Below are 21,167 nucleotides of genomic sequence, written 5' to 3'. Positions count from 1 at the left end.
CCTTTACACTCACTGAAAATAGGGAATTGCAGTGCTGAGTAGCTATATGCAGTTACTTACTATAATGTATTTCCATAAGTTTACCTTTCTGGGATCTGAATCAATGTAATGCTCTTCCCAGAGTCCTTCTGGTTTGAAAGTTCCCTATTTATGTCTTGTTGTACATGTTGTTTTCTGCCATTCCTGGGTGTATCTGAAGTTTGCTAAATCTCTTTTCATTTTGACTGTTTCCACACCTAGGATGTCGACATACTAAACTCAAAATTTTAAGAAGAAAATTAAAAGGACTAATGTGCCAGTGTGTCGTGGTTTAACCCCAGCCAGCAGCTAAGCACCACGCAGCCGCTTCCCCCTCCCGCCTCCCAGTGGGGTGGGGAGTACGAAAGGAAAAAAAAAGTAAAACTCGTGGGTTGAGATAAGAGCAGTTTAATAACTAAAGTAAAAATAAAAATACACTGCTAACTAATAATAATAATAATTGTGATGAAAACAAATACAAAAAAAAGAAAAAAAGAAATAAGAAAAGAAACCAGTGATGCACAATGCAATTGCTCACCACCCGCTGACAGATGCCTGAGCTGCAATCCCCCCCTCCCGGCCAACCCCCCCAGTTTATATACTGGGCATGACATTCCATGGTATGGAATACCCCTTTGGCTAGTTCAGGTCAGCTGCCCCGGCTCTGCTCCCTCCCAGCTTCTTGCACACCTGCTTGCTGGCAGAGCATGGGAAACTGAAAAGTCCTTGGCTTAAGATAAGCGCTACTTAGCAACAACTAAAACATCAGTGTGTTATCAACATTATTCTCACACTAAATCCAAAACCCAGCACTGTACCAGCTGCTAAGAAGAGAGTTAACTCTGTCCCAGCCGAAACCAGGACACAGTGCAATTAGCTTTTAAAAATAAACTAAATGGGCTACTTTGGCTGAATAATTGTGACAGCAGAGGTTTCTAATATGAAGAGTGTGAAAGGTGTGAACATCCGGGACAGACACAGCTTGTTTGATCCAGGCTAAAAACATGTATATCACCTGTTTCAAGAAAGACAAAACGTGCTTATCAGGAGACTCTTCAGCTTATAAGTAACCATCAAAGAACAGCGGCGAAAGTGTCCTAATGTGAGTTATTATCAGGGAAAAAGTGGTCTAAAGACAATACTGGGAAACATGCTTTCTATGTGAATCAAAGTAGGCTTCAGTGGTAGCCTGGAATAGATTTTGGCTTCTCCAGTGCTAAAATTGTGTGACCTCAACTCCTCTGCCAGCAAAGTGCTACAGCTCCAGGTCCACTCATATTTTCTTTCTCAGCTTCAACTACTGCAGAGGTGCAACAGCCATTATATGTGGTGGGTACCGTGCATGATTTTCAAAGTATTAAGACTGTCCTGTAAGGACTGCTGCCCCAGTTTTTTTTTGCTCTGGCATGTGTGGGGTTCATGAGGTTTTAATGCTGTGAATACAGAAGCCTTGTCCTTATCTGAGTAGAAGCTCATAGGAACTGCCAGCATCTCCACCCCATTCTCTAAAAGACAAACACAGCACTAGCTGCCTGGCAGCACCTCACAAAGCCAAGGGGCTTGCGCGTGGTGAAGCCCCATCTCTCAGAGAGTCAGGATGATACATTGGCTGGCTAAAACTGCACACCCACAGCAGGTCAAGCCTCAGCCACGTTCGGAAGAACTAAAAGCATTTTGGTCATTAATTGGCTGTACGGACCTAAAAACCAAACTTACCCAAAATAAATGCAGCAAGCTGCCTTAAACTGCTAACCTCAATGTAAAGACAACATGCTGCTCTTTCATGCACGTCAAGGCCCTGTCAATTGTTTTTGCAAGAAGGAAAGTGAAAAAGGTCAGTGACAAAGTGAAGCTGCCACGTCAGTGGTGACAAGGCTGGCTAACACTCCTTTGCCTACAGTTTTCACCGTTGCAGTCATGCTTGATTTTTCACAGGCATCTGTCTAGCCATAACCTGCTGAGTTTTGTCTCTTACCATATGCTTCTCCCCTTTAAGCACAGCATTTCCTATAGGAACTGGGTCTAGTGCCTATTTCTAATTACTCTGTCGCAGTGGTCTTTTCTGGTAGTAGGCGATGGACCAGGCTGCTGTAGGCAAAGGTGCTACCCGGCACCCACGGGGCAGGGCTGGCTGTGCTGGCTGCTGCCAGGTATCGCCTTCGCTGCTCTTTGGCTAGACGAGCATCTTGCTCGCTCAGTCGCTTCAGCAGATGTGCATGATTAATGGATTATTTACCTTTTGCTGCCTGATTATTATTTTTTCTGCCTCTAACCTTTTCACTTTTACAAATTTATTTTGACTTTGAAATTCTGGGGATTCCACTTATAACCTTTATGTTTATTGGTGAAGCAGCTATTATTAGACTGTTTTGCCCCCCTCTTTCTAACTCTGGAGTTTAATTATATTTTTCCTTCTGCCTTTTGGTACAGGTGCAGTAATTAAATGGCATTAAGTCTGTTTCGTGATCATTAAGTAGGCTCATTATTGTCCTTTTTGTATATATTTCAAGTTGTAAATAAGTCACCTTTCTAATGAATCTGCCTGGTAAAACTTTGACATGTCACTGAGATGAGATAGATAGTGCCGCTAAGGTTGTACGAAGAAATGTCTTGAGTTAAGTATAGTCCCTGGCCCTTCCCGGCAACCAGCACAGAGAGGTCAGAGTGAAGAGAACTGCATCTGAGAGTGCAGCGTAAGACTTGCAGTCGGGATGAGCCAAGGGGAGGAGGGGAGGCAAGGAGGAGAGCAGCAGGACAGAGATTTCATTTGGCTCTTAGGGGCACCGTTCTCAAAGGCCCAGGGGCACGTGTGGGTGTCTCCAGCCAGAAAGGTAGTCCTAAGAGCTGAGCGGGCACTGGGGGATACTTGCATAGTCTTGTTTATCCTCTGTCTTTCCTTTTCTTTCGCCTTGGCTTTTGTTCTTTCCCCCATTCTGCCAGCCTCCTCCAGTCTTATCTCTGGATTTTTCATGCCTTTTCTATAATTTATCTGCTAAGGCACGTTGTGCTGATTCCTTCCTTAGTTTTCCTTCGGAGTGTTTCTCCCTCTCCCTGCCTTTCTGATTGCTTGTGCGCACTGACCAGGCACATACATTCCTGGGTCTCTTGCTCTGTTTCTGCTGCATTCTCTCTGTAAAAGCCAATATCTGAATTGTGCTGAACCTTAAATTATAAATATAACTACTTAAAACACTGAAATTATTCAGGAACGAGTTTGTTTTTAAACTTAGGCTTGTGAGCTCAAGCCACTTGGATGAGATCCCTGACATTTTCTGTGGGCATGGGTTTTTTTCAGTGTTTCTAGAGTAGTATTAATGGGAGAATATAATGTGACCTTTTTTAAAACACTATTTAAGGGGTGAAACACTAGAGATCATATTGATGCAGTGTGCATAATTTCAGAAAGGGTGAATTAATCAGCTTTATGTGATGGGTGTGCAGGAACGGAGCTTGCATGAATACAGACCACACACTTTAAAATACTGTAATGGGAGACAGCAAACATAATAGAAATGTCCCAAAGGTGAACTAGGGTGAGGAGCAGGCAGGAAGAAGAGGGGCTTCTTGGTAGCATAAGTGCACAGTGTTAGTGCTCTTTCCAGTGCTAGCTAAGGTTGGAAATCTATTCTCCATGATTACACTAGAGGAAAAACGTACCCATCTTTTGGAAGGCACATACACAGGCTTTAAAGTTTTCTTGTAAGAAAGCACATAGAGTGACAAGCATGGACCTGAATAAACGTTGCCTCCGTGTGGTACGCACCTCTTTATGCCGTGAAAAATAAAGCTGCCCGTCTTTTTTAGATTGTGTGGATTTGTTCCGTGACCTTCACCGGTGCCATCAGAACAAGCAGAAACATGTTGCTCCTGAGGCAAGGCTGGGTAATTCGATGAAGCAAACAGGTCAAGTGCAAGAGCAGTTGTCTGGGGGCATCACCAAGTAGGCTGGATGCTGCGAGCCAATCTTTATTCTTTTTATGCTATTGTTATCGTTCTGCTGTAGGGCACGTGGGACTCTGAAGTTTGTACTGGTCTTCGGTGCATCTCTGTGTCAGTGTGCTTTAAGAAGAGCAGCATATTTGTTGTATGGGTCTCCCCTCGGGTGCCCTGCCTCCCACTTGCTGTTGGACTTGGCTGAAAGAAAACCTCTGCCGGAAAAGGCCGAGTGAAGGACAGCCTTGTAAACAGCACGTTTTGCTGCACAGCTGAGGACGCGGTACAGTTGCCTCCCACTTACGTGCCCACCGCAGTGCCGGAGCTGGTTCTCTCTCTCCACAGCACCGGGGACCTGCAGTGGGCAAAGTTATACCGGTGAGGACTCACACTTGTACTGGTGCCGCCTGCTTTTGTTACAGCATGGTTATATTACCTACTGGAAAGCACAGTCAGCATGAGCACAGTTTTAGCACCACCACCGTCACTTCACCGGTAGAGCATGACTATTCAGGGAGAAACGAGGTCCTCTTCTACCTCGGGTACAGTTTTCTTCCCCTCAAATGTTACAAAGAACAGGAAAAAAAGCTCTTCATATGACAGAGCATTCCCAGCGCTCCGACAGCAGGAGGACAGTTGTGTAAAATAACGGCAGGTAATGATGCATAAAATGAGCATATCAAAGTTGCTGGGGTTTTTTTATGATTTCCATTGCTGGGACTACCTGAACAAGACATTTTATAAGTTTTCCGTGATGTGTTTGACCCCACGCTGCAGGGAGCACACAACACTTAGGTGCCATGTTATACCAGAACTAAAGTATCTAGATAACACATGATGACATGATGAAAAAACACGGATAGCGCTTATCTTTTCCTCCACCTCCCTCCGCTTACCTCCACCAGAGATGGAGGTCAGCCTGAATGGGCCAAGAAACCCACAGCCCACAAAGTTTGTTGCCCGAAACTGGCATGAACTTCACCCTCAAAATATTAGGCTAAAAAAAAAAAAAAAAAAGTTTTTTTTCTTTAGGAAAATGCTATGAAATGAAGAGAACCGCCCGAACAGGCTGGGTAGCTTTAGCATTTTGATGTTATGTTGGTGGCATGAAAGAAATGAGAAAGTTCAGATGTAGTCGTCACCTCTGTTACCAAATGTTACTGGCTATTCTCTCACCCCGCTGCCAGGGTCTCAGGCTAGATCCAGAAGGGCTTGGACATAAGAAATGAGGAACAGCCCAGCTCCCTGCACATTTGCCAAGCACCCATCGTGCTCTGGTGGGGAGGGGTCATTGGTTTGGGGTTTTGGAGATGAGGGAGAATGAAAATGAAATTGAAGGTATCTCACAAATGTTATTCCTGTAAAAATAGTTCAGCAATTAAGCACTGTCAGTCCTCATCCCATTCCTCTCAGCCCAAATCTTGCTACTAGAGAGTAAAATGAAGCAAAACTTATAGCAGGTTCAACTCCATTTCCTTCAGTTCAGAAGACAAGGAAGTCTTCAGGATTCATGTCTTCAGGATTCAGTTTTTGATTCAGGAGATCTTGTCTAAAACTTTTATTTCACATGAAATCAGTACTTGCTATTTATTGTATGATGTAAGTCCACATGCAGCAGGGCTGTCCCCTTGGCTTCCTCAGACTTCTGCAGATAGAGCAGGACAGAATTTGGCAGGACTGCTTACGAATGCCTTCAGACTCCTTTTGGTATTAAACCAGTAAGTTGACTCAATAGCCATTGTTTCCCTAGTAAAACCATTAAAGATGACATTTCACCACGGAGTCTTCATTAAAATAGTGGGGGTATCGAAACATTTGAACATATAAAGATACTGCTGCCAAGTTAAGAGACCTTGAATTCTTGTGTTAGAGCACAGCTTTGCTCTTTATTTAATGCGACATTGTTTAATAAAGTCAGGAACCTCTGTTTATTTTTATTTTCTAGCATTTTACTAAAGCTTAATATCAAACTGCACAATGTTTTTAAACAAGTCTGGAGGGGAAAAGTGGTCAAACCTGGGCGGAGGGAGCCCCCGGGCAGGGCACAGCCTGCACCGCCCCGAGAGCCACGCAGCTCTTCAGCCAGGGAAGACGCCTGGAGAACAAGGTGCAGCCACGCAAGGGAAGCAAGCGAGCAAGCCAGCCAGGGACCGACGGGAGCCTGTAGGCACAGCAGAGACCTGCAGCCCCTGAGAGCAGGAGCAGCGGGGCTTATCCCCAAGGGAGCGAGAAGGCGCTGGGTAGAGGGGGCTTTGCAATTTAGGAAGCCCCCGAAGTCTGTTCTGAAGCCTAACACGAAGTCAAAACCTGACCTGACAAGACACAAGGTGGGGGATTTGCTTGCAAACTTTTAAAACTTTCTTCCTACCCAACTCCTGAGCTTTTTCCATCTAAAAATTGTTCTAGCTCATGATTTCCTCAAGCCCAGCTTTTGCATTCAGAGCCCTCTTGGTGCTTTTCAGGGTATTTGCTTTGAAAATAAGGCCCTGGCAGATCTTCTTTTTGGCTGCCTTCGAATCCTGTCATGGCATGGCTTCAATCAAGAAAGTCTTTCGACTTTTCCTTCCACGGGGAGGAAAGTTATCAGCACAGTGTTATGCTGTGATAAAAGTGATTATTTGTATGAAACACCACGCACACTTGTAAGTGACTTGGTATCAGGCAGATGGGAAAACCAAAAGCGTAGGGTATCAAGGTATCAATAATTAATAGCAGCTTAACAAGAGACTTCCTCCCTCCTCTGGGATTGAGATTTCTTTAGTTTGTAGTTTTTAGTTTTGACCGTCACATTTCTATGGCCATTCAGCATTACAGAATGAGCAACTGTTGTCAGAAATACTCCTGGCATGCTGACTGGAGAGTTTAGGGGGGATGTACTGAGTGGCTGCTATCCAGAACAATAGCTTTCAGGAAGGTTTTGAAGGAGGAACACTAAACCTTCTGCTTGACAAATCAGCGTGTCACAATAGGCCACGGAGATGCTTTGAAAGAAGATATGACAAGTTAAAACCTAAAGATGGATCAAACAAGTACAGAAATTAAAACCTCCTTTCTGCTTTGCAAATATAAACCCCCAGTGCATAACATTTTTTAAAAAAGCAGATACAAATCCATCCTGTGCTCCTCCCTCCCCACCTTCACCTGCTTGTGGTTCAAGCAGAAAAAGCCATACTTCTGTCAAAGTCTGGCAGCTTTCTGGCATGACACTGCAGAGTAACCTTGTACGTTACAGGGACTAAAGGGATTGAATCAACTTTGCATGCAGTCTGTGACTTTCAAACAGATATAAAGAACTTGCATTTTATTTGAATATACTTCTCCAGGTCAGAGAAGCACCAAGCAGACACTCTTGAAGCTGTCATCAGTAGCTTGTTATTTTCCAGAAATTCCCTGTTTATTCAGTCCTTCTGTAACATCTGAAAAAACCCAAAAAATTCCTCCAAGACAGATGAAGCTTTTAGCCATTTACCCACCACAGAGTCTTGTGGATGCTTAAGCAATACATTCCCCTGGCAAAGAGCTGACCAGAAGACATTTGGACCCTTCCCAATCTGGTTCCAAGCTTGTCAGCGCTGGTCTAAAACAAGACAACTAACCTGACACAGGTTGACCCTGCTTTGAGTTGGGCTTGGACAACAACTTCTCTGCAGAACCCAGCCAGCCTAAATGTTTCTAGGATTTTAACACACATTGGGATGGTCCGGTTCCACTCAATGCAAGTACCACCTTGACAAGGCAGTATCTTCAGGGGGTTATTGGCAATTGTAGGCAATGGCAATGTTGTTCATGACTGCTATCGGATTTTTAGGCACTATTATTATCAGCCTCGTTAGCTACTGAAAACCTGCTGTGTGTTCAGCCATCAGCTTTCTGTTGGCAACCCTGGCCTCTTTGACCCTATGCTGTCCTGCAGCTATGGTTGTTGCAATGAACTGGACCTTTGGGGCTCATTTCTGCCAAAACTCAGCTATGCTTTATTGATTATTTGTCTTGGAAGGAGTTGCCATCTGGATGATTAGCGTGGACCATTTTCTAACCACTGTCTAGAGGCAAAACTAGCTGAAATCTCACCGTGCCAAAGCCACAACTGCTTTATTTGATGCTTTCTGCGTTGCCTTTTCTCCATGGACTGGACAGATGGTTGGGGAAATGCAAACCAGGGCTCTCCAGGGTGTAATTCCCGCTGGCTGAGCTAACGAAGTGATGCTTGTCGCGATAACGTTCTTCATTCCTTTCAGCATCATGCTGCACTCCAACCTTTGCATCCCAAACACCCTCTGTAAGAGCGTCCTGAGCACCCACCAACGTGCCCACAGCCTTTGCTTCAGCCAAAGGAACACACTTGACCTGATAGGGCTGCAGAAACCTTGCCAAGTGAACGTAGACCTGAACTTCAAAACAAGAGCCCTTCACTATAGTTCCCACTCTGTTTGTTGGATTTTTACCCTGCCAGCTCCCCAGCTACGCAGTGCACAACCTGCCTGTGGCATCCAGTAGATGTCTGCAGCGTTGCTAGCACCTACGTTACCTGGCTGAGGGCTTACCCTGTCCTCTACTGCCTGAGAACCAAGATGCTTCAAGAGTTCCGAGCTGAGCTCAGGCGTAAGACATCCAGGATTCTTCTCAAAGTGCCTGAATGAAGAAAAATAATGCAACCTATGCTTCTGATGAAAGCCACTCAACCATCTAAGCAGCGGTTTCAGAGAAGTAGCTGAAAAATCAGGGAAGAACTAGCCAAACTGCACAAATTTTGCTTCTGCATCTTTCTTTCTGACCACCCCATGAGTTTTTAATGCACAAACCAAACTGGAGAATGAGCACGTTCCCATTTGTTATTTGGGTTTGAGACACCAAATAAAACCACAACAGTGCAATACTGTCAAAGCCACACTTGCAACTAAAACCAAGTTGACTGAATGGCACGTAGCTACTGCTCAGCAGTCTTTATGGTATTATTTCTTTATATAAACTTACTTTCAGCTAAAAAATGCAGCAACAAAAAGACAGGTGAAAATATTGGTTGCACAAACTTGAAACAAGCAGCAAGTCCTGATGATTAAACAGCATATGCAAAGAATGAAGTGATTTTTAGCACAAGAGCAGTAAAATATTGAGGTGACAGATTAATTCATACCAAAAGTTAAACCACGGTTTCAGTGAGGTCTGCCCATTTTATAGTTTGCCAGGACAACCATCACATCCACAAACAGCATGTGAGAGAGAGAGAGAGAGAGAGGGATGTAGCAGGCAAAGGACATACCACCCCTTCATGATGCACAGGCCCATGCCAATACATAAACCTAGCAGTGACTACTTCTCCCCCTGCCTGGTTACTGCCACATTCTCTTAAATTCCTTCCAGTGATGGTTTTTCAGGGCTGAGAGTCATTTCATCTGGTTTTCCCATTCCTCATTACCCAAAGGCCACCACTTGCCTACACTTTCTAGCCAGCATCCTCCGTACATTTTGGTCACGTACAGGATTTCCCCTATATCATAGGCAGGGAAGATACAGGGAGAAAAGACCCAAGCACATGCAGAGTGGGGCTGGAGACCAGCTGAATTAGGTCGCACCTGCATGTCCTAAACGTATATTCCTCCCTTTTCTGTACTTGTCCTTTGCATTCCTCCCTCACTGCCTCCCCTTGGAGATAACACCAGTTTCCTTGGCTTACCACAGCCTCCTTACCAGCCCTTACCACCCTCCCTTTCCCGAAGTTTCCTCATCAGCAGGTCCTATAGTGCCACTGTGGTGGCCCCGGCCCCTTCTGCTGGAAGTGGGAAGGGCCCTTTGGCCCCGAGGCTTGCTCTGAGCCAGGGCCATTACTCCTGAGCAGCGAGGAGGAAGATGAGGAACACCAGCTTCCTGCTACAGAGTATGTAAGCGCCAGCCTCATTTCCGCATTGCAGGGATGTAATAATCCCCTTTTCCTGGGGACATGGGCTAGGCTCCGGCAGTAATTTCACTTTTGGTCTCCTCAGGTTGAATCAGAGATCTCCAAGTAATAAAAATACCATCCAACCTTGGTAGCGCTTGCATCTTCGTTCTCCCTAAATTTTTGTTTTTACTAAAGAGTGCCCCAGTAGAGAAGCTGCAGGTTAAGCTCACTTTCTACCTGGTCCCAGAGGTGTCTCTGCAAACAGCATCCGCTTTTACTGCTCTCAACTACCAGCCTATGCTCCTAGATCCACCCCGGCCCTGTTTCGAGGTCTTCCCCTCAAAACGCTTTAGTACTTCTGTTCGTATTGCTCCAGGATGTCCATGCACCCGTCACTGACCAGACCCACCATGTAACCGCTGGCTTTAATCACAGAAGGGATTGCTTTGGCTACACAGAGGCAGATCAAGATCTTCCAAATCTGTAATGGCAGTAGCCGCTTTCACCTCAATCTGTAAAAACCCGGATTCAGTCAAGGAAGAGGTAAAAACAAAGTAAAACTTCTTCCCAAAAGTAAAATTCACTAGTTTTTCCGAACACCTGTTTATCTCCATTACCACCCTGCACTTGCTTAATTCAGTCTTTTTATCCAACCACCTCTATGAGTCACCCACATGAATCCTCTATTTACCACTGAAGAAGCTTTCTCCTTCACTTGGCCATTCACATCCCAGGGTTTATATATCTAGAAATGAATGACAAACATAATTAAAAGATTTTTTTATTAAAAATCAACATATTTATACATTTGTACATTCCACATACTGCTGTACATGTTCACCAACATAACCATTAAGTCAGAAAGCATTAACAGTACAGATTTCCATCTGAACAAATTTACTGCAGGGGAACTTCAGTTTTGTCATCAATCAGACATTACAGAATGTCATTAACTTCTTTTCTTCTTTTCCCTTTAAAAGTAGCAGCACATTTAATTATCAGTGTTCACAAGGCATAAGCCCCAAAGTGTTGTACAGCAAGAGAAAAATTAATTAGTAAATATAGGCAACAGGAGGAGAGCTCACAATGAAAATGTATTAGTTGCTGCCTGTTACAAACAGCAGGATGTTAATAAAACACTTAGAGCTATGCTGAATAGAGACTGCAGCAAATTGCAAAGAGTAATAAAAGTTACTTCTGGATACAACTGTATAAAATAAAATATCTTTGAATGTCATTCAGGATAGGAGTCCTGCAAAGAACAGACATTGTTACAAAGATTCAGCAGTGTCAGGATAGTGCTTGTGTGTTCAAACAGGTACTAAAGGTCTCGGAAAACATACGCATACTCCATCTCTACCACCACCTTTCCACAGTTGACATTATTAGGGTTTCATGTAGCTGATGTAATAAAGTGACATTTTATTGAACAAAGACAGATGTGCTCAGGACTCCACCCAGAACTCCCAAGATTTACACCCACGTCAATTAAGTGCTAGAAGAGTGACGTTAATCAGGTAACAAAGGTTGGAAAGTTTTTGGAGACTGGGAGCAGAGGGAGCAGAAGAAGTTCCCATTGTAACCCGGACTCCCGTGCGCACCTCAGCCACCACACTACGGGCTGCCTGAAGAAGCCAGTGCCTAGGTACCTATGGCGCGCTCTGTGTAACAAAAATCAACTGCTTATTTTCTCCAGACTTTGAGATCGGTATTCTTGTAATATTATCAATGTGATAACTTATCCCTTTAAATCATAGAAATGAAGATCTAACTGAATTCTTTCTCATAAATGTATAGCCATTAACCTTATTTCGAGCAGAGTGCCAGATTCTGGGCAATTTTTTCCTCATTAGTATTTTTCCTCTCTTTTTGACTTAGGGGAAAAACTGCATATGATGACATATACACGTCATAAGTAATTTTTATGTGAGGAAGCGTGGAGATATGAAAGAGTAGAAAAGGGTTTAACGAGTGCTTTTTGTATGTATCGGCGACTGTAACGGAGGATGGCTAAAAAAAAAAAAAGAGCGGCAATATTTCTGTAATTAGAAGCTACATGTTAAGGAAACGTGCCTCTATCTGCAAAAGCATCTGTGAGAGAGACTAATTCATTTATTATGTCTGGAATCACAGACACACTGTCACATTAGGAAAAAAAATCTGCACTACTGTTTTGGTTTTCACACATACAAAATTGGAGGAGACTCATTGGGGGAGGAAAAAAAAAAAAAGAGAGAGATGAATTACAAACACAAATAATTTAGCAAGAGCTAAATTAAGAAGAAATATTCTGACAGAATCTCATCTCTCCAAGGGCAGGTCTAAGACACCACATTCCCTAACTGGAGAGAAAAAGATTGCATCAAGCTTGAACTCCCAGAACCCATTTAATTTCCAAACTAGAAGGATGGTCAAAGAAATATTCCTCTTTCCTGCCCTCCTCCTTCACATATCCAGTCAGCAATTAAGAACCAGATTACCATTCATTCCTTCCTTGCTGCTGCAGCCATATGAGAACAACTTACCACAGTAGCAACGCTGTCCCAGGACTTCAGGTACACAAAACAAGAATGAGCAAACAGAGTGCCAAAATAAAAGGAGGAATGAACTCAGGTTCTCCAGTGTGAAGTTCTCGTACCCAAGGGGTGTTGTAGTTGTCCTACCTACGGAAATTTCAATGCAGACCTTTCATAAATTTCCTGGTGATAAAGTACAGAATACCACCCGCCACTCGGACGCAGGCTGTCATCTCCTCTGGTCGAGTATTATCCCAACAGCTCAAGCGCTGTACGCACACTGGAAGAGCATCCTCCACCTGCCACCTCCCTGCTGAGCTCTTGCTCTACCTCAGCCTCACATTGGTTTTTTTTGCTTTTTCTTTTTGTTACGATGGGACTTCCATACTAATTCATCCAAATGAGCTCTAGTATAAAACTTAACAAAGAAACAGGTAACAAGGTACAAATCAAATGTCAATGTTTTTCCAGTCCACATTTCTGGGGGGGCTAAAAGAATTAGATCCCCCAACTTAAATATTAATCACTCTTTTGGTCATTTATGATTGCAAATATGCTACCTTGCATTACTCTGATTTCTGCATTTGTTCTGTATGTACAGTTATTGTTACTGCTGCATTTTAGCCAAATGACAAATCTGAAAAAATACTGAATATTAATAAAGAATTGTTTAATCTTCTACAGACATATCTTTTCATGCAATAACAATTAAGAACTTTCTTGTGGTCTGGAATGGTATGATCTCTATTCCATTGCAACACTAGTTGACAAGACTAAGTTCATCACTATCTAGTGGCTAGAATTAGTCTTAATAATGGAGAGCAGTCTTTGTTGTAGTACCTCCTTATTAGATAGGAACAAAGAGCATAGTGTGGATGCTTGCAGCAAAAGAAAGTATTCCTTACAAATCGCATGCTACTGTACACAAAAGGCTTATCAGATCTTTGTAAAATCACTTCCTCTCTATCAGCAAGTATTCTGAGGACGGGGGACTACAAATTTGTCTATGTCATCATTGCCAGTTGTATACACAGTGTTTGAAAACCATGAATACAAGATACAGAAGAATCTGCTCATACCAGTGCCACAGGAGAATCACTTATGCCAGAATTAAGTCAGAAATGCCCACATTTGTCTTTTTTGAAGGTGCCTTTCACTAAACATGGCTTACATGTCTTAGTAGAAAGCGCTACAAAATTCCTTACTTTGATTTTATTTATTTTTTTTAAAACCCAACACAACAGCTATATTTTTCTAATTTCAAACTCAGGAAAGAGAAAGATCCAAAGGTCTTTTGCTTCAAAGACAAAGAAACAGATTTTTTTTTTTTTCCCCCTGGATGTAGTTTGGTTGCCCCTTTCTGGAGGCAGCACTATGCTTACAAGGCTGTTTCATAAAGCCAGCCTTTCCGTATCAGGAGACCTCTGCCAGGACTGCATCTAGAAGATACCATGCAGATATCCCATTTTGCTGAAAGTCTCCGCTCTGATTTGGAACGCTGAAACAGTGAGCAGCCGTACTAACTCAATTGCATGCTGGTCAGTAAGCTTGGTATTTATTAGAGCTTTACAGAATTAAAAGAAATGCTTTGCTTTGAAATAGTTAACTTTAAATAAAAGTCGTCATTTTTTAACCTCTCTTGTGGGAAGCTGCTTCTTTTAAACCAATTGCTTTAAAATGGTTAAATAGCAATGTGGATACTTATCAGGGCAGTTAAGTAAAGGGTTTTTGTTGTAATTTGAAAAACCTTCGTTTGCAGAATGTTTTGTAGAATATAACAAAACCAGTACCCCTGTAGTGCACCTTTGTAGATTTCTTCCCAATTATACCTTCTTTCCATGATTTCGATTGCACAAAGTCATCCACAAGTACTAAAACCTATTCTTGTGGAGTTCCAATCTGCCTAAGTTATGTTATAGCAAACATTTAGCACATAACCTGTACACTTATGTATCAGCTACATCTTTATCCTCCAAAGAAACTCTAGAATGATATAAGATCAATTTATTCAACTGTATGTACAGTATATTTGCATATTAATAAATAAATCAGTATTAAAGTTAAGGTCTCTTCCCCCATATAAAAGTGACTACAGTCTGACCAGACAATCTGACTTTGTTTTTTTTTTTTCTTCCAACCACAGCTGTGCGACCGAGGCTATCATCTTCCACTCAGTTTATTACAGTAACTGTAGGAACAGAAACCTAATGGACCAGTGCTTACATTTAAATTCTATATAGCAGAGGAAGGGGCGGGGGGGGAAAGTACTAAATAGTGCATCAAAAGCCAACAATTTGTAGAGCAAAAATCAAGTTCATAATGTGATCCTGGGGAAGAGAATCCAGCCCAAAAGAGGACATGCTGCAGTGAACATTACAACCAACGCACATTTTTGTCTTGATAGTAAGCTGCATGATGCCAGTCTTGTCACGTAATGTTCCAAGAATTCCAACTCCAAGAGATGCCATCTCCACCTCTACAAATTTATCAACATGACATTCAGTGCAAAGTGACATTTCTCAAAATAACTGTATGCCTTGTCTCCATAACATTCATCCTTACTGTGAAGAAAAGGCTCATTTTCTTTAACTGTTTATTACTATATACAGAAGAGCCTGTATTTGCACCTCTCCATTTCTGGTAGTGAATTTTTTCTTTTCTATCTACGTTCATTAGAAATCAAAAAGATAAGTGGCAATATTTCATATTTACTGGAAGTCTTCCCATTAACCCAAAGATTAGCTGTTCATCTTGATTTATACCTAAAGTAGCTGCACTTTGTTCTTTTTTCCAGCCCACTTTCAATGGGGTATAAGTCATGGGAACCCGTGGGACCGGAACATATTTCAAGTCTGACTGCTGGAGCTGGAAGAGTGATGAGTCATCTTTGAATTCAGATGTCTGTTTGCAGCACAGTGTGTGTGGACCATACCCCCATTTGGGTATCTTACAAATACAGGCTCGCAGAAAGGATTTTGGCACACCTGACAGACCTTTTTGTCCGAAAGAAGAATTGGGGTTCCTTTTTGTTTAACCTAAAGAGAGGGAAAAAAATCCAAACGTGAATCTAGCAAGAAAGGAAGGGAAATTGAGGCATATAATTGCAACTGTACCAAATGGACAAACCTGGTCAATGATAGAGGTAGAAGGAAAAGACAGCTTGAACTATTTAACTTGAATTCAATTTCCACATTCATACTCATGCATTTTCATGCTTCCTCTTAAGCATTGCTTTTTTTCGTCTTTTTTTCTTCTTTGTTTGTTTAATAAAGAAAAGCACGCACACATTTAATGCAACTGAAAACCCGATGCAGCTTCCTAAACAAAGTGACAGGACAATTCCACAGCAAACTGAGCACTGATGCATTTTTATTCCAGACAGATTCTGCTGGATATACCGTTGTTAGAACTAAACAGATTTAAGAATCTGCTGGGAGCTTTAAGCAACACAGCTCTAGCTAGGAATAAAAGAAAGCTTCACAAGTGAATTTACCACTAACAAAAGCTACTAACAAGCTTCAATTAACACTAAGTGCTGGGCAACCTTTTTTGCAAATTCTGACAGGTCTCAATCCTAGTGACAAACTGCTAACTCACATTTGTTAAAGTTTCTGCAAGAACTTTGTTTATCTGTAAATCCCAGATGCAGTTTCATTCAGCCCAGAAGTTCACCAAAGTTGTTCCTATTTCAAGGCCCCCACCTTCCCTTTTGTTTTACAGAGAAAGCATAAAATTAAGTTTGAATCTAGTAGTCACGGCAAAAAACTAATAAATGCAGCAAGTAAAATTGCCAAGGACATGAAGACAACTTTGTCCTAATTCTTCAAACTTCTGATTATTATTATATATCAAAGGACTCAATTGTAAAGCTTCAAAGTGCCTCTAAAAAAAACCAACCCCACAACCTACCTTCTCGTGTTTGTAGATTAAGTTTTCAGCTTGTGCTAACCCAAGTGCTGTCTGAGTCATTCTTTTTGTATGAATGCTTTGCCTCACTGCTCCAGACAGGAACGGGGAGAGGAGCTGCACTGACCAGCTGTCAGGCACCACCTGCAAAACCAGAGCCGCATCAAATTCAGCAGCGTGGTTATTCAAGAGATCCACAGCAGCCACGACTAATGCACAATCCGAAGTGCCTGGATTTAGATACACTGACAGCAGCATATGGAAAAGCCTCCGTCTGTACTGCATGTCTCTGTTCTCCGAGTTCCATACACAGTATTCTTCAGCAGCATGGAAGTCCTTCAACTCGTGGACAAGGATATGCAAAGCCTTCTCATGTTCTTCTAGTTTTCCATATAAAATTGCACTTTCCATATGAAGGTCTGTGCCCTGGATTTTGTCTGTTAAATGAGAAACAAGGCAATATTTGCTCAGTGGAGAAGATGACTACTCGCTCTCCCAGAATCAATGCAAACAAGCCCACAGAACTCAACTCCTGCTATTTTTGCAGGGGTGCTGGCAGCTATACAGAGGACAGATTTTTGTAAGTACAAGAATGCCTAGAAACACATCTCTAACAAAAGAGCACCACAAAATACGGGAAAAAGAAATTACTAAATAACAGGTGATAAAACCAGTGTCACTTACATCTTTTAAATTCTAGCACGTCAGTCTTGCACATTTCTGCGCACACTGCTACCATGTATGACAAACTGTAAGATGAAGCTCCAGTATTTTTAACCTCTGCTTCTCCCAACATTATAGAAAATTACAGAATAGTTTAAAATCCATAAAAGACAATAAAGATCAAAGAGTACTTCCCTTTAAGAAAAGGACACTACAAACCCTTAATCCAGTTTGACAGTTTAAAGCTAAAGTGTCAGCGACAGGCAGGGGAATGGCAAGTTCATCTGGCATTTCAAGATAAAGTAGAAAATCCTCCACTTATTGTAAAGGTGATAAAGATTTGGCATAGGCCTCTGTAAAACGTATGGAAATACAATGTTTTTCTCCCCAGAATATTTTGGTTACCAAGGAGGAACACACTAGCATGCATTGATCTCACCTTCATGTACGATAAGAATTGAAATGTAAGAAATCCTGTGTTTTGGAGTACATGGATTTCAAGAGAATAATCCATCTTGTAAATCTTGCCCTTAAAAATTTGGTTAAAAATTAAAAGATGAAAAAGAGCAAGAGTTTCAATGACTGTGTTATACCTGTACATTATCGGTCATATAATGTTTTGCTGACTGGAAAGGCAAAGGGACATTAAACGTTGGTAAATTATTGTAGTTGCTACTCAGATATTTTTATTTCCACATCCACTGGATTTTTCCACTGAATTTCAGAAAAACATTTCACATCTTTCACTACCATAACAAGTCATTTCCTTTTCACCCACTGTTTCAGTGGATGAAACATTAAAAATTAGCCATTATAAGCATTGGCCAAGGAAAAAAATTTAGCTCAACTGCTGCTTGCCTTACACCAACAGTAAGACGTACGTTGCATTTTTCACTCAAAAAGATGCTCATGTTTTTGTTTAGCATGAACCCCAGCTTTTGGGGTCAGAGTGGGTTATGGACAACAAACAAGTCCTTGGTAATCAGATTCGTCAAAGATTCACTTCAGTTAACTGAGAAACAGACTGCTTAACAAATAAACTTTAAGTCTTCCATTTGCAAAAGATTGTCACAGGTTACATGCTCATCATTAAAAAGAAACTGACTATAATTAAAAAGATAATTGTATGAAGATATTTTTTCTAGCTAGTTATCGTATTCTGTCTTTGGTGCAGTGGTAAACATACCATTGTACCTCACAAGCTATGGGAGATCAAAGACAGCATTAACAGATATGCTTTCTAAATTAACTTGTGTCTGTTGGAAATAGAGATGGTAAGCCTATCAACCATATATACCTAGAAACCTCACATCTTTTAGTTTTCTATCCTTATGAGGACTTTGTTTCCTGCAGGAACCGACATATAGCATTTATAATAGACAACATGCATCTTACCCAAAATAAAGTGAATTCTATAAAGATCAGATTTCTGAAGAAGACTGCGTAGTTTAAACAGCAGTTCAGTTGTTTCTGTACAGTTATCTGTGGTCACAGATTTTAGCTGAAGTATTGCCTCCAAGTACAAGACAGCTAGATGAGTATGGTACTTTTCTTTCTACAGATGAGAAGAATAACGTTAGCTCAGTTTACAAAGACAACCCCTTCCCCCACCAATAACAGTGATGAGTATTTACATAATTAGGTAGAGATATGTTTTAATTCATTTATTTAATTCAAATTAATCAGAAAGTCTTTTGTTCATGCAGATAGACAACTTACTCAGACCAGCTTCACAAAATACACTGTATCTATAGTATGGGATTCTCTATTTCATTAATACAGATATTTCCAAAATGTAGATATGAAACACCTTATTCCTAAACTGCTCTTGACCTTAAATAAACAAGCTCTATAAATAGCTTTTCTTGTGCAAAAATTATTTCCTTTCAAAAGTTCACCTAATGAAAGTCAATGCAGTAAAGCAGATCTCTCTCCTTGGAGTACAAGTATGATCTCCACTGTGACTTTGCCTTTTGTTTCCCTTGTAAAGTGAGTAATTTTGATCTAATTAATTCTTCCTCATATTCAGGTATGTTCTTTGACCTTTTCTATTTCTGCAATAAAATTTGAGAAAGCCACCAGAGGTAGACAAGCACTTTGAAGGCACAGTGCTTTCTGTGTTATCCACTACCCAATATTCATCAAAACAAGCTGATGATTTGACTGTTTGAAACACTCTCACTAAAACATTCTCACTAAAGCATTCACAATCATCTAGTACTTTCTAAAGACCAAATCCATTTATAACCCAGCCTTTACTAGCAGGTAGAGTAGATTTAATTATAAATTATTTTTGTTACAAATATTCTACAAGGCACTACGTTTAACTCAAAGTTTGTTTGAAAATATTCAAGACATCAGAAACTAGTACATTCATCTGTCACGGTGTCCACACACCTTGACGTATTTGCAATAGCGACAGAGGGAAACCTTTGATCTAGCATGTGTATTTGAAAAATGTAGAATAGTGAACTGGTCATCAGTTCTGCTGAGTTATTTCAATGTTCATTTCCTTGCTTTATTTGCAGGTTAACGTAACTTCTCCTGTGCTTAAAATGTCTCATATCCAAGTACCATAATGTTTGGCTGCTTCTGTATTGTGCTTAAAAACCCAAAAGGTAGAATACACTGTCACTTTGACTTGTGAACACATCTTTTGGACATTGAACATCTAGAGTGGTTTGGAATTCTACAGTGAGAGGTGCATGGTTTAATTCTATTATTAATTGCTCAAATGTCTCCAGAAGGACAGAATAAAACACACCTACTTGTAAACCACTGAATCAGCAATTTTAGTATATTGCTGCCACAGTGCAATAGGATCAGCAGTTGCTCAACCATTTTTCTATGATCTTACCAGATGGAGGTTTGAGCCTCATTGGTGAAACAGAAAAGTATGCAATGATCAGATGTAAAAAACAAAACCCCAGCCTCTGAGGGGAGGTAAGCAACTGCCTTGCCATCACAAGAGTTGAAAAGTTAAAAATAATGCAGATATCCGCTCCTCATCTTCTACTTTAATCTTAAAACCACTCCTTCCCTACTCAGAGTACATCTGAAAGCCTTCAAATTGTGCTTATTTCTTCTAGACTTTGGCTTTTTTCAGAGTTTTTCATCATAGTCTGCATTCTGAATCCTATGCCTATTTTTAGTATTCTTGTAGGACTCACCTCTATTTTTCTTTCCAGTACTAGATGTTCTAGATATTTAACACGTGCTTTAGGATATTTGTTAAGGCAACTGATGATATCATCTGGATTAATGTTGCTTTTCTCCTGTTCTTCCAAAGGCCTTTTAGTGAAAATCTGTACGCCAACCTAGGAGGAGTTAATTGCACTTAGGAACTCAGTGGCAATCATTTTATTACCTTTTTATTTAAATACTAATTTAACAGCACTATCAGATTAGTTAGTACATTATTCAGGAAGATAAGACAAAACCCTGCTCAACACCACCAAGATTACCCTACTCAGTGCTTATTGTGATTTCACTCACTCCAATCTCCATTACCTCAGTTCGTAGTCTACACATTGTCCAGCCCATAAACCTTGTGCTGGGCACAACCTCCACCAGCCACAAAAAGTATTGAACAGATCTGCATAACAGCAGAACAAGAGGCTTTTCAGCCTTTGCAGCAAGAAAGCGCAAGTTAGAGACCAGAATGTTTACAGCCTTATCAAATGTGATGATATACACAGAGCAAGAGACTTCTATAATGACCAAACCAAAAGTTTAGAAATCTGTCATTGCATGCAATAACTAAGCTTTAAATTAATACAAATTAGGCAGTGACAAGTTCCAACAGCACAGACTGTCTGATACAGCATCAAGCATCCCATTTAACAGCACACCACACTAATGGATGTTACAAAATTATTTTTTTAGTTTTGGTGGATTAAGTTAATTCTTGTAGCAATGAAGTTTTGTCTTGAATGAAGGCTATTTATTCCACATCCTAGTGTACACAGATATCACCCGTCCCTGGAATCCTTTTAAAAAAGAAACAGCAGCAACAGTTATCCTGTTAGGTGATTTTTTTTTTTCCCCCCTTAAAGATCTGAAAATTATCTTGCTTAATATGAAGAAAAACAGAAGACATGCTGTATCTTTCATTGTACAGAGTGACCTAAACTTTGTTTTCAGAAGAAAAAGAGGCAATTATCACTAGCACTTGTTAACAGAAGGACTTAGAAGAATTGAGAAACCTGGGAGTTTTCTTCTGTTGATCGCTATTTAACTGACATTAAATATTC

General features: G+C 41.0%; 2 protein-coding genes across 3 annotated transcripts in view; one reads left to right on the top strand and one right to left on the bottom strand.

Moving 5' to 3' along the window:
- Positions 1-7,722: 7,722 nt before the first annotated feature.
- On the top strand, positions 7,723-8,467 carry GPR45 (G protein-coupled receptor 45). The gene is given in 2 exon segments (XM_050909772.1): positions 7,723-8,358; positions 8,360-8,467. Coding segments are annotated over 2 exon segments (744 nt in total).
- A 6,036-nt stretch (positions 8,468-14,503) lies between these two features.
- TGFBRAP1 (transforming growth factor beta receptor associated protein 1) overlaps positions 14,504-21,167 on the bottom strand; it is a 34,132-nt gene continuing 27,468 nt past the window's right edge. For both annotated transcript variants that reach the window (XM_050910011.1, XM_050910001.1), the window contains exons 9-12: positions 20,085-20,231; positions 18,310-18,469; positions 16,255-16,688; positions 14,504-15,380 (exon numbers count right to left, since the gene is read on the bottom strand). In XM_050910011.1, coding sequence (XP_050765968.1) covers positions 15,192-15,380; positions 16,255-16,688; positions 18,310-18,469; positions 20,085-20,231 — 930 coding nt within the window. In that variant the 3' untranslated portion in view covers positions 14,504-15,191. The remainder of the gene's footprint in view (positions 15,381-16,254; positions 16,689-18,309; positions 18,470-20,084; positions 20,232-21,167) is intronic.

The sequence above is a fragment of the Gymnogyps californianus genome, chromosome 1, assembly GCF_018139145.2.
Source record: "Gymnogyps californianus isolate 813 chromosome 1, ASM1813914v2, whole genome shotgun sequence".
In the NCBI taxonomy this organism is placed as follows: domain Eukaryota; kingdom Metazoa; phylum Chordata; class Aves; order Accipitriformes; family Cathartidae; genus Gymnogyps; species Gymnogyps californianus.
This window is presented reverse-complemented; position numbering and strand designations above follow the sequence as displayed.